The sequence below is a fragment of the Symphodus melops genome, assembly GCF_947650265.1.
Source record: "Symphodus melops genome assembly, chromosome: 18".
Classification (NCBI taxonomy): Eukaryota; Metazoa; Chordata; class Actinopteri; order Labriformes; family Labridae; genus Symphodus; species Symphodus melops.
In genome coordinates this window covers 15,622,157-15,640,564 of record NC_136708.1, presented here as the reverse complement: position 1 = coordinate 15,640,564, position 18,408 = coordinate 15,622,157, and the positions used below count along the sequence as shown (strand labels likewise).

Here is an 18,408-nt window from a genome sequence, read left to right as displayed (position 1 = left end):
TGATGAAAATAAAATCTGTGAAAGTAAGGTTTTTTTTGTGCATATGCCAGCGGAGATGCATATGCAGGGGAAATTGGATGAATTCGGTGTTTCTTTAAACTGAATGCACATACAGTATAGCCCTCTCATTTGCAAAAATTGAATCTAAATCCCATAACAGTACAAAATACTGGCGTTCGAGGCACACAGCTGGAGGGGGGATACGGATGCTAAAGTGCGCAAAATGTTCCGGGATAAATAAAAAACCCTCCAGATATGAAGGCGTTAACGTACTCGTGCGCTCGTGAAGGTTTGCATGGGGGGAGGGGACCCCCATGCACATCACTGAGTGTGTGTGGATGGCGTGGGTTTCTCTCCAAACCGCGCAGCATCCTCATCATCATCACTCGGTTCACAGCGACAGCCGCGTACGCATCATCATCCTCATCTTCCTCCTCATCCCCATATCTGAAGAGGGAGCACCGCGCAGGGAGAAAAGGTGAGCCTTTAAAATATCTTCTACATTTATCGGCATGTTTTAAAAGGACTGACGGCGTGTTATAGTGTGTGTTTATTCTTTTAGCATTAAGACATCACAGTGCAAGAGACGATGGGTGTGTTCTACCGTTTGCTTCACACAGCAATTAAGATCGATTTTGTGAATCGAGACGCGGGCCTTTCTATAATCTAATCCAAGTCGTGACAAGCTGTTGGCAGTGAGATTTCTAAGAATGAACGCAGATGTCAGGAAGCAGACGAGGAAACACTATCGGCTGGCATTTGTGACAGATTAATATTAATCTGGCCATTTGTTTAAATTGGCCAGTTAGCGATAAGGCCCTCTTCTTTTACACCAATAAAGATGATTTTAACGACTGGCTGATTTAATGTTTTCTTATTTGAAGCAGTCTTGATTAAAAGCGTCTAATACGAACCTTGTAAGAGATTAAACCCAATAACATATGCTCATATTTTAACTATGTTGAAAATTAATACATTTGAATGCATATTAATAAGCTGAAAATACTGCTTTCAAAGATTTTTTTTGTTTCTATTATATGCTCTTATCTCCACCTGTGCCTGTCATTCATAACGCAAACTCATGACTGATCCAAAAATCTGGTGCTTTAATATCATAGGGGTGCATGTGATGGCTATTAGCTGTGCTCAGCCAGCAAGGAAATGGTAAACTGATGCTGATTGATTTTTGAATGGAGGGGGAGGGGAAAAAAGCAAAACATTGAAAGGCTTGCTTAAGCCAGGGAGCAATAATAGGCCTTTAGCCCTTTCTCTTCCTCATTCTCAGACCTGCATGCTCTTCTTCACTGACAGGGTGTATGGCTGCATGGCTGCATGGTGCTGTCAAGTTGACAACAGTGAAGAATCGAGAAGAGTGTCTTTGCTGCCTTTAGAAAGGCTGCGATGTGAAGACACGCTTTTTTGGAGGGTCTTACTCTGAATTATAATAAATGAGTGTAGGTGTTTCCTGTCTGTCTGTCTGTCTGTCTGTCTGTCTGTCTGTCTGTCTGTCTGTCTGTCTGTCTGTCTGTCTGTCTGTCTGTCTGTCTATAGGCTACATTAAACCCTCCAATCTTTGATGCAATTTATTCGAAGATTATTATGTTGGCGCTTCTCTCTCAACATCGTTCAAACATCTTTTGACAAGTCATGATAGGAAAAACAGTTGAATACAACACAATAAATTTAAAATACTAGAATAATGACCAAACAATCAGCACTTTATTAGTATCAGCCTTTCTCACAGTACACATTATTATTTAGCATGGGAAGGAAAGCACTCGTGCTACATTGAGCACACAGCAGCCACATCCCTCTGACGTGTCATTCATGGTGGAAAGCTCAAATTCTTACAATCATTACAACGTCACAATCTTTTTAGTGATAAGAAACTGTGAAAAGAGCATAGTGACAATCAGTAAGAAGATTGGGCCCAATAATCAAGTAAATACAACTTGTTTGATAACCAGCCATAGACTGTACATAACACTATTTTTATTTACAGTCTATGCTACAAACAAAGAACAGCTGATATTAACACACAGTCACTTTTTAGAAAATATTACAGATAACTAGCTAACCTAACCTCATCATATATTTGTTCTATATAGGCTACTATGAATAGTAAATTCCTAGCTAATGCTGGGCTATACTGTTTGCAAAGTTATTGATTGCTTATATTAGCTGATATGTTGGTTGCTAATAGGTGATGAAATATGTTGTTTTTACACACTGTGCTTCGCTACTTTCCCCTTTAACTATGAGACCTAAAACCCCTGTGCAGGGAAACTTTCATGTGTTTGAAGTAGCGTCACCAAACTCTGCTTTCTTGATGTTTCCTTGTTTTCTCCAGACTGGTGTGTTTGTTAGGAGACAGTAATTGCAGGGCTGTTAGTGCTTGAGTCCAGGATATTATTAGGTTAGAGACCCACAGTTTCGTCGACCAGGCCAGCGGGGCTCCTTAAATCAGTGCCAGTAAATCTGCTCGACTCGCTGACAGAAGGATCTTATGACCGGGGGTTATGTTGCAATGTACACAATAGAGATATTGGAAAATAAATAATGTCGGAGCTAACTTCATTATCTATAAACATTTGAATCTACACTCCATCTTACTGAACCTTTTATATTGTGCATCTTAGCAGCTAGCAGGGCTTCGCAAGTCAACAACACCACTAAACAAACAAGAATCAACTTATATTCAGAAAATACTTTTATTACCATTTACAAAGTATGTATTGATTTAAATGACATTACGATCACTTCTGCTATTGTGCAATTAAAAAAGTTGCAGTTTTAAAGGCTGAGATTATTTCTTTCAGACTTAATGTGGACTTGTAGATTAAAAAGATATCTTAAGGAAGTTCAATCAAATGTCATTACGATTTACAGTAGGAATGCAGAGAAAGATTTAAAGTTGTATAGACCATTGTCTGGGGAATTACACATTACAAAAAACATTAAGTTTAAGAAAAAATATCACCAAAGAATGTCAGATTTCAGTCAGTCTGACCCTTGACTTGTTTTTGCACCCTGTATCAGGCAGACATTTAAAGCTCTGTCCGTTTTTCAAACAGGAAGTGAGCCTTATCTGTGATGTATTTCATTCTTTCTGCTGTTTCCCCTACACCGCCAAATCAAAGTGTCATGTGTTATTGCACATTGACCTGAGGCTCACAGTGTCTTAATATAAACAGATGTGAGTATAAGTGAACTACACAAGTCAGTGACTTATAAATGTTCTTCTCTTAAAATGAGAAGTGATTCCGCAACAAAAAAATTAAATATATCAACTTTCTTTCCATCAATTTCAGGACTCATTTGTTTTTTCACTCACAGCTCCTCTTAATCATTAGTTTTGTCAGGAACATTGTATAGCTTCATTTGATTAATCCATCATGGTTTCTTCCAATATTGTAAATATGTTCTTGTCCAATGTCACATTGAGTTGACTACACTTTTCAATAGTTCAGATTTCAATGGAGGTTTTTGTGTGCAGTCGTTAACAGAAATCATGAAAAAGATATATTTTTGTGATAGAAAAGGCATTTCTGAGATTTTGATTTGTCCGATCCTTTGAAACACTTTCTCAGTCACATTACATTAATATCATGGGTAGGATTGCAGCTTTTCACCGAGAACTTTAAATGAAGCGTTTTCTGCACCAAGTTACATCGAGTAAAAATCAGCCTCACTCTTCCAGACTACATGTCTCACCCTTGTAATTATTTCTCAAGCCACCTGTGACTCAGCAGCAAGCGCCAGTGGCCTGAGATAGAAATGCAACAGGTGTAGGCTGATATAAAATACATCATTGGGTGGTTTAGTTAGCTGAATTTCAAAAGAAGATGGATTAGTTCAAAGTCCAAAACACGTCTGGAGAGGGATAGGCATGGATGAATTTATTGAGATACACACACTTTCAGCTTTGGTAAGACACCGTAGCTGAAGACAAAATGACTGGACACGGCACCATTTTTTTTTTGCCTCTTTGAAGTCATTTTGTGCCTCTTTGAAGCACATTTCGGTCTCTATAATGTCTTTCTGGTCTGTTTGTGATAGTTTTGTTTATCTTAATGTTCCAGTTTCTCTCTTTTTGCCTTTTTATAATCTCTTCAAAGTCAGATACATTGTAGTTTGTGGTCTTTGTAATCATGTTTTTCTCTTTGGGGTCAGTTAAAAGCTTCCTTCCTACTTGCTTCCCTTTTAAGGTCTCTTCTGTCTCTCTCTCAGCTCTCGTTTCAACTCTTTGTTGTGGCTGTGTGCTGAGATTCTTTGAGCCCTTGTAGCATTTTTTTCTTCTGATTGGTCATTTTGTGTCTGTTGTAGTAAATTGAATCGACTCAAATGTTACATAACATAAACACCAACATCAGACAAGAGGTCTACGAGGTAATCTGTTGTAAGATGTCACCAGTAATATGATGTGTCAGTTTCTAAACGTCTGTCAAATGCTTCATTTTTTACCTTAATCCTCCAGCTACGTGCAAGAATAATTTTAAAAACATTTAAAAAATTGTCTCATTAATTTTTTTTAATTTTCTCCACAGATATAAGAAAACCTGTTTACATTCAAATCAGTCACCTTGTTGGATCGTTGTGGCATAGATTCATTAATTAAAACAGGTGGTTTCTCCACTTAACCTTTGACCGCCTTTACATTTGCCGAACCTCTTCAAAAATGGAGGAAGGCTACCAAAACCGGACTGCCTTTATAAAAGGTGCCAAAGACATTGCCAAAGAAGTCAAGCGACAAGCCAGTAAGAAGGTTGGCCGTTCGGTTGATCGAGTGACCGATGAGTACAGCAAACGCTCCTATAGCCGCTTCGAAGAGGATGATGATGACTACCCCACACAGGGCAGCCAGGATGGAGGCTATTACCGTGGAGACAGTCAGGCGGCCAACGATGAAGAGGGCGGCCACAGTGACTCCACAGAGGGTCACGATGAAGATGATGAGATCTACGAGGGCGAGTACCAGGGAATTCCCAGGGCAGAGTCAGGAAAGGGAAGCCTTGCAGGAGGTCCAGGATCAGTGAGGGCTGACGCTCAGCAGTTTAGAGACATCGGAGTGTCTGAGGCAGAGAGGAGGAAGGACCAGGAGGAGCTAGCTCAGCAGTACGAGACCATTTTACAGGAGTGTGGTCACGGGAAATTTCAGTGGACCCTGTACTTTGTGCTGGGGCTGGCTCTAATGGCGGATGGTGTGGAGATCTTTGTGGTTGGGTTCGTGCTGCCCAGCGCTGAGAAGGATATGTGCCTGTCTGAACCTAACAAGAGCATGTTGGGTGAGATACTTTTACATGCTATTATGTCCTCTACTTCTGCTGAACAGGCTCTGTTTTTAGTAGTTTTTATTCCTTGTCCTAAGAGTTTGCTTGTAATTGTTTAGCATACTCAACAAAACATATGCCAACCAAAATAAACCATTATCAGGTGTACACTGAAGTCAAAATTGATCTAAAAGGCGCTGAAAAGCGGTTGCTAACATCTTAATTTTGGACTCTTTTTTTTCATGTTGTTACATTAAGCATTTTCTTGATTGGAAGTGACATATGCTGCAGAGTATTGCCAACAATAAGTAGGGTGTCATCAGCATATTGATGTATTGGTGTATTGATAGAAAATACTCGTACTCGACACTTCAAGTTACTTGGGATGCACTCTCCAGCCTCCAGTCAATTGAAGGTTTAAATTGCTAACTTCTTATGTTATGTATCTGCAGGTACACACACGAGTGCCTGGATTGTCTAGAAACCAAAACCTACTACAGTTAATTCTACTTACAACTCGTAATATTGTTTGAAAAGCCTAATACAATGTTGTTATTGAGGACAAATATTAATAACAAATGAGACTTATCTGAACACTTTCCTCATTATGAACATCGGGACTCTACACATTGTGTCATTGAGATTTATAGATGTATCTCGAGGGTTGGGATAAAAAAATAACTTCATTTATGCATTGTTGTTTGTTTGCATTAAGAAAAAAATTACAAATAATGATCTTTTGAAAGTTAAAAAACCCTGAGCACGACTGCTCTCAATCACTGAACTGTTTCCTGCATGTCTTGAAGGGCCAGTTGCAGAAGAGTAAGTTTACATGTGCAAAGCCAATAATGCAATAACACTGACAGTATAACAGGCATGAAGATGAAATGACAGGTGTTTACATTTTAATTTGGCAACTTTTAAAAATAATTTAAATAACAATGAGATTGTGTGCCCTTCTCTCTCTCTTGCCACAGGTCTGATTGTATACTTTGGGATGATGGTGGGGGCCTTCCTCTGGGGGGCTATGGCTGACCGGATAGGCCGTCGACAGTCTCTTCTCATCTCTCTCTCCATCAACAGTATCTTTTCCTTCTTCTCCTCTTTTGTCCAGGGATACAGCACCTTTCTGTTTTGCCGGCTCCTCTCAGGTGTTGGGTAAATTGAAAACTTTGTGTAAAATGTAATTTTAAAATTTTTGGGTCACTTATCCTGCTCTGATTTGTTAATCGCTTCACTTTACAATACATGTATTCTTTATTGTAAAAGCTGACTGCCCAATTTTAAGTGTAACTGGACTATTAGTAAATTTCCTGTTTTCATTTATCTACTGGCATATAGAACATTTTAAAACTTTAGAGCCATGACATTTTAAATTTTAGTTTCTCTGGTTTGGTGAAGTGGCAAATTGAAACAGTGAAAATCTTATTGAAGTCCAATCAGACTTTCTCACAGAATGGCTGTAAATTCATGCTACATCAAGATGATTAAGGGTACAGAAAAATATATTTCAAATTTTAGGGCCCAAAAAAATAACAGTGTATTAAGTAAAGATTGGAAGATGAAAATTCAGGGTGTGTTACTCTTGTTTTACCTCCAGGAACAGATGCACAGATATACCGCCTAAAATGCTAAGAATCTGAGAATGTAATTCATATAGTGTGTGTCTCTTTGATTTCTGTTGAAAAACATGAAACAGTTCATCTTAGTTGGTTTCTGATCTTTACAGGATTGGTGGCTCAATTCCCATCGTGTTTTCATTCTACTCTGAATTTCTGGCCCAAGAGAAACGTGGTGAGCACCTCAGCTGGCTCTGCATGTTCTGGATGATCGGGGGAATATATGCATCTGCCATGGCCTGGGCTATAATCCCACATTATGGTAAGTAAGGAAGAAGAAACCCTCTCTGAGATTGTGAGTTAGCAATCCAAGCTAGCTAATGTTCCTCATTTTGGTCTTCAATCACAGCCATAGTTCAGCACTTTTGGAAATATGCTTATTTGTTTTTTGCCAAGAGTTAGGTGAAATGTATATCACACAATCACGTGGAGATTTTAAATATAAGGCTCTAAATAGTTAGCTTAGCTTAACTTTGCTGTATACAGATTTGTATACAATCAGACAAAAGTGAAAGCATTTTCAGTCCTCTCATGGAAATCATTTCTAGAAAGCGAATAAGCACATGTCAGCATAAGCTCGTTGGTGAAACTATGCAGGCAATAAGCTGGTTAGCCCGAAAACATCTTCTCAGAGACCCACTGCACTGAGGCTGACCTTTGACTTCCCTGGAGGCAAGAAAACAAGAACATGGTTCATTCTGTGTCACATCAAATTAAATAAACTCTTGACTGACCTTATTGATTTGAATCATGTTTGTAGGGTAAAGTGTAAAGTGTGAGCTCATTTCTTTTGGTTGTTTTGTGTTCTCGGTCCACAGGATGGAGTTTCCAGATGGGCTCTGCTTATCAGTTCCACAGCTGGCGTGTGTTTGTTTTAGTGTGCGCTTTTCCCTCTGTTGCTGCCATCGCTGCCCTCAGTGCCATGCCAGAGAGCCCACGCTTCTACTTGGAGGTTAGCACACATGAATGTCAAGTGTCAAGTTATCACTGAGACAAAAACCAAAGCTTAATGTGCTTAGTCTTGAGAGAGATTTGTCTTCCTTTGATTTTTTTCATTAAAGGGGATACAATTATTCATGAAGAATATTAACAATTTTCACAATATATTGTGTTCTTTTTTTCAAACAGAATGGCAAACATGACGAAGGCTGGATGATTCTGAAGCAAGTTCACGACACAAATATGCGTGCAAAGGGACACCCAGAGAAGGTGTTTTCTGTAAGTATATCTGTATCTCAATAACATCTACTTTGAAATTTAAAAGTGTTGACATAAAAACAATTCAAAGTGACACAGAGAAAACACACTATTAAAGATACAACACTTGGAATAATTTCAAATTTGCACTTTTTTAGTTAAAAAGGAGTTGTGTGAGCATAAGAGGATTCTCTCATTGATTTACTAACTCTAATAAATGAATAAGTTAAACTTCTTTTTTTTAAGACTCAATCATGTCAAACATTTTTCAGAGACTCTAATTATAAGGCCCAGGGTAAAGTGGTAAAGCATCACCATTTTGGGCATAATGCTCTATGCAGGATACACAGGAAGAAGACTTCAAGGAAATCTTTTTTTTTTTTAAGATTCCTTTTTTTTTTTTTTTTACTTTATTGGAGAGACAGGCCAGTGGATAGAGTTCAAATTGGAGTGAGAGAGTGGGGAATGGCATGCAATGCCAGAAAGTAGCCATCTGATTTAAACCCGAGCCGCCCATTTCGAGGACTACATCCTCAGTACAATGGGACCACTCTCCACTGACACCCCCCTAAAAACCTTTTCAGATATGTCACTTGTCAAAACCTTTTGATTCTCATGAAGATTCCTTCTCTGACATCTGACTGGAGTTAGCATCTGAAGCACCTCTGTCTCTTTCATCCAAGGTCACCACAATTAAGACGGTGAAACAGATGGATGAGCTGGTGGACACTGGCACTGACACTCCCATCTGGCAACGTTACCGGCTGAAGATTATGAGCCTCTCCCAACAGGTGAGTGCAATCCTCCAAAGTCAAAGTAATAAACCAGTAACCCAGTAAACCTGTTTTTTTTTATTTCAGCAAATGGTAGTTTTTTTTTATCTGAACATAATCTGTTGCTAATTTTTTTTTAAAACATGATGTAAAACAAACACTGTAGATCTTAGATAGTTGCTTCTTTAACGATACATTATCAAATTATGTCCTCTAATGCTTGTGGGCACACTCATAAAAACTCTCAGCGGAGTTTGAATTTGTGTAAATGAGCAGCAAGGATGAAGGTGTGGGTGGAAGCAAGGCCAGCAATTTCACTATTAATTATGTTCACCTCTTGACCTGGTGTAAGAGAAAATTATTAAAGAAATTAAAGAAACATTCCTCTTTTTTTGTGAAACTGTGAAAACATAAAATTATAGCATGTCAAGCTGCCCATATAAAAATGCATAGTCACATGTTAGGGACTAAGCAGTTACATGCAAAACAAATGGAGTTGTGAAAGTTGCCTTTTTCAGTTCATAAATCTGTAATGAAAGAACATAGCATTAAAGGAAGAGCAAATGCAACATTTTCACAGGTAAAATATGTTAGATGAGTTTAAACGTTAAACATTTTTTTGTTTACATGTTGCAGATCAAGAACAACATTCTTGCGTGTTTCAGCCCAGAGTATAAACGGACTACTTTCATGCTCATGGCTGTTTGGTTCACTATGTCTTTCAGGTAAGATAAAGACTCATAAAACATTGGCTATTGGAGGAATCACATTCATTGTTAAGGCTAATTTGATCTGTCCTCACTGTGAAAACTCTGCAGCTATTATGGACTGACGGTGTGGTTCCCAGACATGATCAAGTACATTCAGAGGCAGGAATATGAATCACGCACAAAGACCTTCACTAAGGAGCGAGTGGAGCATGTCACCTTTAACTTCACCCTGGAAAACCAAATCCATCGCCAAGGACACTACTTCAATGACAAGTAAATGTTTAGTGAGCTTAATAGAACAGAGCCTCAAAATAGATTCACGTTTCATATATAAAGAATAAAATGTAACCCGTGACCCATTCTCTAGGTTCCTGAACCTGAAGATGAAGTCAATGGTGTTTGAGGACTCTGTGTTTGAGGAGTGCTACTTTGAGGACATCACCTCCACACACACCTTCTTCAGAAACTGCACTTTTGTTGCAAGTTTGTTCTATAATACAGGTAAATATGATTGTAAAATAGTGGTGTGTGCGCATTCGATCATGATGTGTATTCAGTTTTACAGGGTTCGTCAAACAGGGCTTCAAATGATTTTGACATAATCGTAATGAAAAACTTTGCATTTGAATTGATATTTCTTCATGAAATTGGGTGTTGATTCACATTCTCCAGGAGAAACTGGAACAGTGTCCACCTCCCATCAGTTTGTGTCACAGGAGGAGGAATCAGTTTTCTCCTGTCTTTGCTGAGTTTGTGGTATACAGTCACTGAAGCCATCATTGGCTAAAGATGATACATCTACTCAAGTGCTAAATCAAAGAAAGAACAAGCTAAGTCAAACCCTCTGTCATGATGCTGTTTGAAATTCTTTAAAAGTGAGTCCAAAACCCAAATGGCATCACTTTTTAAAAGCTGCCAAAGAAAACCAAACTGAGATCTTTAAAGTTGCTAATGGCTTATTTTCAGTATATTTCAGCAAAGAAAATATCAAGCAGAACTGTTAGATTCCCTTTGAAAACTCAATGAGTGCAAGGTTTAGTCTACATTATATCTAAAGTTATATCAAAAGTTCACAACCCTAAAATGTTAAACATAAACCTGCATCATCATTTCTCTTTGACTAAAGACAGGAGAACAAGCTGAACACTTTTAAGTTGGTGGCACTTATGTGTTTATTTACAAATTCAATAAACAGGTTGCAACATTGACTTTAATTCAGCAACACACAGACTGGAATGACATTTGTGTAAGTGAGCATAGTTATGTTGAACTGCTCGTTATTATTGTGTTCAGACAGGCAAACCCTCTCATTATTGTGTTTACACAATAATAATGCCAAACACTTCACTATTCGTACTAAATATCAGTATACTGTGTCTATCTGCTGCAGACATGCTCCCTACAGTGGCTTTATCATGATTGAAACAAGTGCATGCTGTTTATCAGAACAATGCTGATTGGTGCAACACTGATGTTGCAAGCCATGAGACCAAAGCAATAGATAATAAGACACTTGAACAATCTATGTGGTGTTGAGGGGATTATTATTCATCTCAAATGTCAATTTGGGCCTTTTTAAAGTGATGTAAATCCGAGACAAACAGCAAATCACCAAAACTTGTGTAACACATGCAGCTTTGAAGTCAACAGGGCTCATCATTAGATATAAAACATGAATTTAAACAACTTTGTTATGACGTGAAGTAAAAATAGAGAAAAGATTAAACGCATTTGTTCAGCTGGACTGCAACCATAGAAACAATCTGTTGCCAGTATCCCGGGGTTACCTTGCTGCAGAATTGTTGCTATAGCAACATAAACATGGTCCAGACAAAGCTTCATCATTAGGAAGAAAACAGATTTGGGAATGACACAAACTGACATGCAAAGATAATGTCATTTATGTCATTATTTTTACGTGCTCATTTGAACTAAAAAGTACATAAAAAGAAGGAAAAAACTGTTTGTGTTCAAGCTGTAGTTTATGGTTTTGGTTCCTGCTTGATCAACATGTCAGATTCAATTTGAAAAGACGCTCAAATGCTGCCAACACAAGACTTTAATCTTAACCTCTTACAGCATCATCTCATCCTTTGTTCCAGCAGGAATAATGTCATTGTTTGCATTTTTCATTTTGTGATTATTCAGCTCTTTTATGTCTGTCACCCTTTCAAAAAGCTGTTATTAGTTATTGGTATGGATGCTTTTCAGCGGTGTCATCAGAAAATCGAGCGGTACAGTTTGTGCAGCTGCAGAAAGTGAAAACAGAAAAGGGAGAAAGAGAGCTTTAACTTCGATTAAAGCTGGTGTTGAGAGACAGAGAGACTGCTGCAGACCGTTTTTACATTTGTCCTGTAATTTTATTATGAAAAGCTCCCAGTGATGGATGCATTTTAATGTTTAGTTTTTTGCCTGAAAGGAATTTTGATTAAAAACAGCTGCTGTCTTGGTTGTGTGGTTTCTGTACAAATGTCCTGTTTCTTGATTATTCAATCCCCTCTGTTCATGATTTCTGGAACCGAATAATTCATGCAGAATGGTTTGAAAGGTTTGGGGATAGGCAAGATTGATTGATTCCAAATAGTAATACTTAATGCCTATTACTGCTGTCTTAGGAGGTGTCAGACAAAGTGGATTACAGCTCACTTTGATTTTAACTTACCACTTACTGCGCACCATGTCAGAATGTCCTGTATAGTTTATTTTTTTTGGCAGTTTATGGGTATATAATTTACTTTATACTAACTACTGTGGATGATAGTTGTATTGTCATTTTATTCCTATTCTTATTTTATTTGTATATCATATGCCTACTCCTTTTCTTGCCTTTTTACTGCTTCAACACTTGAATTTCCCCACTTGGTGGGTCAATACAGGATCATCTTATTTTATCTTAGATTATAATATACTTGTTATCAATCCTCTTTCATTAACCCTGCCTTGTCTGAGAGGTAAAACCAGGCAGGGGCGATTCTAGGGTCTGTTGGGGTCCTTGGCAAAAACTCATTGGGAGCCCCTACAACTAGTGTTTATTGTTGTTTCCCAGACCGATAACACCTCTTCCTTTTCCTTCATTAATAGATTTTGGTTTTCACAGAAATGCTGCAAAGCTTATCAGGGCCTTGATACTGAGTGCTGTCAGATGGGGCCCAATAAAGCAGGCTTCCTACTGTCATTGCAAAATGTTCACATTTTGAGGCAATGCTGTAGTTTAAAGTTTGCCGTTTGGGGGGCCCCCTACTGGCTTGGAGCCCCAAGCAGTTGCCTGCCTTGCCTGTTGACAAGCAGCACCTCTGAAACCAAGAAGAAGATTTCTACAAGTTCTCTGTCACTGCTTAAGTTAATTTAGTCAGAAAACACTTCACTCTTGTGGAATGATTGTTCAATCAACAATTAAAGGGCACTTAAAACGGAAGCAGATTTTTTCTCTTTTGCATTTAAAAATGACATTTCTTGCGGTATGTCAGTCAATTCCTCGTTAGATATTTTATATAACAGGGAAATGACTTTTGATCCTTTTTCTCTTTTTTCAGATTTGTTCAAATACAGGTTCGTCGACTGTAAACTTGTCAACAGCACATTTCTGCACAACAAAGAAGGCTGCATACTCGACTTCAGCGATGACTTCAACAATGCCTACATGATTTACTTTGTCAACTTCCTTGGCACATTGGCTGTGTTGCCTGGCAACATCGTGTCAGCTCTATTAATGGACAAAATTGGGCGCTTAAGGATGCTCGGTGGGTAAATCCAATGACTGTGGTTAACTCACTCATGGCCATGAAGGCTGTTTATTTCACGTGACTTTATCTTTTGCCTCTATACAGCCGGTTCCAGTGTCATTTCTTGTGTCAGCTGTTTCTTCCTGATGTTTGGAAACAGTGAGTCAGGGATGATTGCCCTCTTATGTCTGTTTGGAGGAATCAGCATCGCCTCGTGGAACGCTCTGGATGTGATCACTGTGGAGCTCTACCCCTCAGATAAAAGGTAACATGAACAACACAACAACACAAAGTTTAAAGTTTGACCTTTTGTTGAATCCTGAAAACAATTTAATAATGGTTATGGTATTATATTCAGTTAAACCACACTTTTCTCTTACTGTAGGAGCACAGATAGTACAAGTAGATACTTTTGTTTGGTGCACATCCAGCAAAGGGAAGCACCACTCTTTTTTTGAAGAAGCTGTTAAGTGTAAGAAGTTACTTCACAAATGCTGTTTTACTGATTCAATGGAATCTACTGTGTCTTTAAGTCGATAAAGGCAGCAATAAGACCTGCCTATGCATCAGTTGTGCGTTTTTTAATTTTTACCATTACCTCCTATTTGAACTGCTCTGATCTATAAATTACAAAAGAGAAGGTGTAGAAAAGTAAGACTATGTATGTTTTAAAACAGTAATGTGACACTCTGAGTGCAGATCCATTTAGATGAGGAAACTAATAATGAGTATTGTTTGTATTAGTTGCTGAATCTCTTAAATATGATCATGTTTTGTGTCTATTTCCGTGTGTTCAGGACCACAGCTTTTGGTTTCCTGAACGCTCTCTGTAAGCTGGCTGCCGTCTTGGGCATCAGCATCTTCCAGTCATTCGTGGGCATCACCAAGGCCGTACCCATCTTATTTGCTGCTGGTGCTCTGGCTGCAGGTAGTTTCCTTGCAACAAAGTTACCTGAAACACGAGGCCAAGTGTTGCAATAAAAGACACGACCAGCAGTGGGCAGCAGAGCACAGCTGGCGTGTGTTGTTTGACAACCAGAGCCCTAACATCCCTGAGAGCTTCAGCGCTGCCTGTCACACACCAACAGAACAGACTGCCATCTCCATTGTTAGCCCAGAATCCTTTGAAATATGGACTGCATCATTCAAAGTCTTAACAGAGCCACAGTGACAAGACAAAGGGTACTATCAGGTACAAAAGCTACAGATTCTTTTTAAAAGTGTGTTACAACGGGTTGATGCAGTACAAAATGTGGTGGGAACTAAGGATAGCATGCTATATTTTAGAATTTTTTTGTGGGCCAACAGATCCATAATTCAAACATAATTGAGGGAAAAGAGATGTAAATTAAAGAATTTATCTATTTTTATTTTATTGTTTTCAATTCTGACCATGGCCTTGTTGACTGAGTTTTAGAGCTTGTTTTTACTTAAGTGTGGTGTTTACAATTCACTTCACATTCACAGCCAGACTAAAATAATATTTTTATTTTAGAATCTATTAAGTGAATTTAATCAGGGGAAATTATATATTCTTTTAAAAAAAAGTCCCTTGACTCTTGACCACTGCCTGCTTCTGAAGCTAGACTTTCTGAGAGCTTTTATTTTCTACCAAATACGATCTAAACATTCCACTGAGGCCTGATTTATTCAGAAAGAGAAACTTGAATGTTTCTTATGTCCCTGCATAAGTCACGTCTCCTCTTCTTTATAACCTCAGACACTCAGACAGGCATTCTGTTCTTAATGGAACTAATTTGATCCAGCGTCTTGATGTTCATTGTGAAACTGATGTTTTAATCCCATGTTGTCGAACCATACAACTGCGGCAAAAACACAGGAACGTCTGGGGGATGGATTTTGTTCCAGTGGTAAATGTGAGAGCAGATACTGTTGGTGTAAACGTTGCCAGAAGTCGAAGTCGTGTGTGTGGGATTGCGTGTGTGTTACAGTATGTGAGATAAGATAAAGCGTTAATGTATTTGTTTGAACTCCTTTATTTCATTGCAGCAGTGCAAACCATAGTTTACTGATCCAACAGCAGAATGTACAGAACAGCAGTCACACATTTTTGACGAATTATAACTAATACATGAAGTAGCTCAGGTGTGGTATACTTTTTAGACCATGTTTACAACTGATATTGTGTTTTAGCACCTCTCAACCAAATAATTGTACATGCAGGATATTTTATTATCATCTTGCCCCATCCAATAGCTTCATTTATCAGTCTTAGTATCAAAGTAATTTACCAAAAAGTTATTTGATTTGTCATTTGAATACCACAAACATTTCTCTGACAGAAAATGTTAAATTAAGGTCCAGTTAATTACTTTTTTTTATACACCTTGCAACTTCTTCTTCCTTTGTAAGCAGTTTGCCTGCTCTTCATTGAGGATACATTTTTTTAAGATGTCAATTTTTTCCAAGGGTCGTCAGATTTTTAAATCTTTTTCTTTTTTTAAATTGTTTTATGCCCTCGAGAAGTCATTATATTGTTTTATCTTACTCATAAGCACAAATTAACCGGGACCAAAAGTAAAAACATCTGTAAAAAAAATGGATCAGTCAGTATGACACAAAAGGATACTAGAGATGACAAAATACGGCTCTTATTTAATTTCAAGGGCTCTGGTTCCTTTTCTTCATCTATTGCATCTATTTGTGCCAAGAAGAGAAATTGTATCAATAAATGTGTTCCTGTATGTTACTGCTCAATCGGACTGTAAGAGAAATTGCAGCAAAGAACACACAGAAAGAATAAGTAATCTCTGAATTTGTCAGAATCCTTCGAAAGCTAATGACTACCAGTATCGATACATATCACTACTTCAGTATCATTTCACCAAAGGTGTAAGTCAATATGTGGGCTGACAATCACTGAGTGAGAACGTGGGCGCTGCTGCTGCCCATTCTATGGAGTGTGTTGTTTGACCTCAAGACATCCTCTCGAAGAGCATGCTTGCCTTTGTGTGTGTGTGTGTGTGTGTGTGTGAGTGTGTGTGTTAGACTGTTAAGGATGTTAGAGGTTTTGGTGTTGCTTGTGGGTTAGCCAGACTCATAGTGTAACTCAAAAAAAGAAATTTCAGGAGGATGGACATTAGCAGTAAGAGTTTTCTGACATCCTGTATGTGTGTATGTAAGTGTTTTCGTGTGAAGAGAGAGACTTCAATATAATAGTTAAACATTTTGATAAGTTGAATTATTTATATCATAGCCTGCTTGCTTAGCATGTGGTCAAAGTCAGGATGTCATTAGGTTAGCATAGTAAACAAACCAGAACAAGGGAAATCGGCTAACCTGCTCAGCCAAAGGTCACAAAGTTGGAAGAAATTGAATAGAACACAGCTCCCCAAAAACCAAACCACGATTTAATAGCCTCGAATTCCCATTTATAAAGGATATCTTTGACTTGGTAAAAATGTAAACAGTAGTTCAGAATATCCCAGGTTTTGTGCCAAGCTAAGCTAATAATCTCCTAGCTAAAGCTTCATATTTAGGGCGCAGGTGTATACACAAACACATTTACTCAAATGGTGAACTGTTATTTTAATTCTGTCAAATCTAGATTATGTCAAATGCTGTTGCTGTTTTGTGCAGTTAATGAACAAGTATGTCTTGTCGTTGTGTTAGAGAGACTATCCGGATGTATCTGTAATGTGTGTATGGATGTGTGGATGTTCATGTTACTTGAAATTGTCCTGTTACATATTTTTGTACTTATTTCTGTTGCTGTGTTTTAATTTTCATGATAAATACAGCTCAGTGTAGGACCACGGAAATATATTTACACTACAAGAAGATAAAAACACCTGCAATATATGCATTGAAGAGTTAATTGTTTTTTTCTTCATAAAAGACTCGGGTGCTCTTTTGCTGATACAAAGCCCATGAATGAAAGACAGTCTCAGAGGCCTGTCTCTGTTTAGAAATGCAGTAATGGATCACATCTGAAGTTCACAATGACTTAACCCTCTAATCCTTCTGTATTCAACGGATCGTGACGCATGTTTGTATTGTATTGTCTGAGGTTTTTGGACGTCTTGTATGCCAGCTGTTTTTGTCTAAAGCAAGAACTAGTGTTTTCACTGTTGTATGATGGCATAGATTTGTTGCTTGCAGTGATTGTTTTTAATCAAGTGGGGTTAAAATTGGTGAAACTTGAGTATGTGTTCTGAAAGCAAGTGGTGACTGTGCTCCTTGTTTACCTTGGACCCAGATTGCCCTTTATAATATATATATAAATGCCTGAATATCTGAGGAGGACTCTTAATTGTGCAATTTGTCTTGTCCCAGAGGTGCAAGATTTGGCCGGATAAAGGCAATAGACTGAGGCAAAGCGAGCCAAAAAGTGCATAAACTATGTACAATTTGACAAATGTATTTGTACATATGTCTGTTTAAAAGGGAAAAAGTGAAGGCATTTAAAGTGGACACAATCTTTGACTGAGAACAAAGAAAATCAAAGGTATACCCAATCACAGAAGGAAAAAGGTTTAACAACCCTACAAAACAGCAACCTTTGATTAATTGATACTCCTGTCCAAAATGTAGTTCACTATTTAACATTAAGTGTAGAACTCAGTCTGAATATATAAACATCAATAAAGTCACTGGTATGAGTTCTATCCACGGTGACAGCATTTATTCGAGATGAGTTTGAATTACGATGGACACAAGTCTAAAGAGGGATCAGTCCTGAAGTGCCGACCATGCAAGAAAATAACTACATCTGCAAAGAACTTTATCCTTCACTGTAGTTTGGACTGAAGGGATTTCTGTTTGCGTTTTCTTCAGTTTGACCCATTTATGAAATAAAAGTTCTCTTAAGTGTGAGTTCAATTCCAAAATCAATGTGCTGTGTGTAGAAACTGTAGATGTTTGTACGTGCAAGTTCGGAAATTGTGGAACAAAAGATAAACAAGTCCAAAAAAAAAAAAAAAAAAAAGTCAATGAGACACAATCTATCGTACGTTGTCTTTGTGTTTTGTAAATGACTGAAAACCTTGGTAAATTCAGTATTTATTACTTCTGGATATTGAGAATATTTTAGTGATGCTGAAAGGTGCTGTATTTTATGTGAGAGTTGTTCATTATGCTGGCATTGACACTTTCGT

General features: G+C 38.0%; 1 protein-coding gene across 1 annotated transcript; it reads left to right on the top strand.

The window, feature by feature from the left end:
* The first annotated feature begins 314 nt into the window (after positions 1-314).
* LOC306839011 (synaptic vesicle glycoprotein 2A-like) lies at positions 315-18,212 on the top strand. The gene is made up of 13 exons (XM_079367472.1): positions 315-478; positions 4,548-5,285; positions 6,248-6,428; positions 7,000-7,151; positions 7,708-7,841; positions 8,018-8,107; positions 8,770-8,877; positions 9,496-9,584; positions 9,678-9,842; positions 9,937-10,070; positions 13,103-13,309; positions 13,397-13,556; positions 14,089-18,212. The coding sequence occupies exons 2-13, from the start codon at positions 4,679-4,681 to the stop codon at positions 14,270-14,272; spliced, it is 2,211 nt and encodes a 736-aa protein (XP_079223598.1). The 5' UTR covers positions 315-478; positions 4,548-4,678; the 3' UTR covers positions 14,273-18,212.
* The last annotated feature ends 196 nt before the right edge of the window (positions 18,213-18,408 follow it).

Coding starts and splice junctions, on each gene's coding strand:
- LOC306839011 (XM_079367472.1), top strand. CDS start 4,679: ATGGAGGAAGGCTACCAAAACCGGACTGCCTTTATAAAAGGTGCCAAA. Junction 7,152..7,707: donor GGCTATAATCCCACATTATG/GTAAGTAAGGAA, acceptor CTCGGTCCACAG/GATGGAGTTTCCAGATGGGC. Junction 8,878..9,495: donor TTATGAGCCTCTCCCAACAG/GTGAGTGCAATC, acceptor TACATGTTGCAG/ATCAAGAACAACATTCTTGC.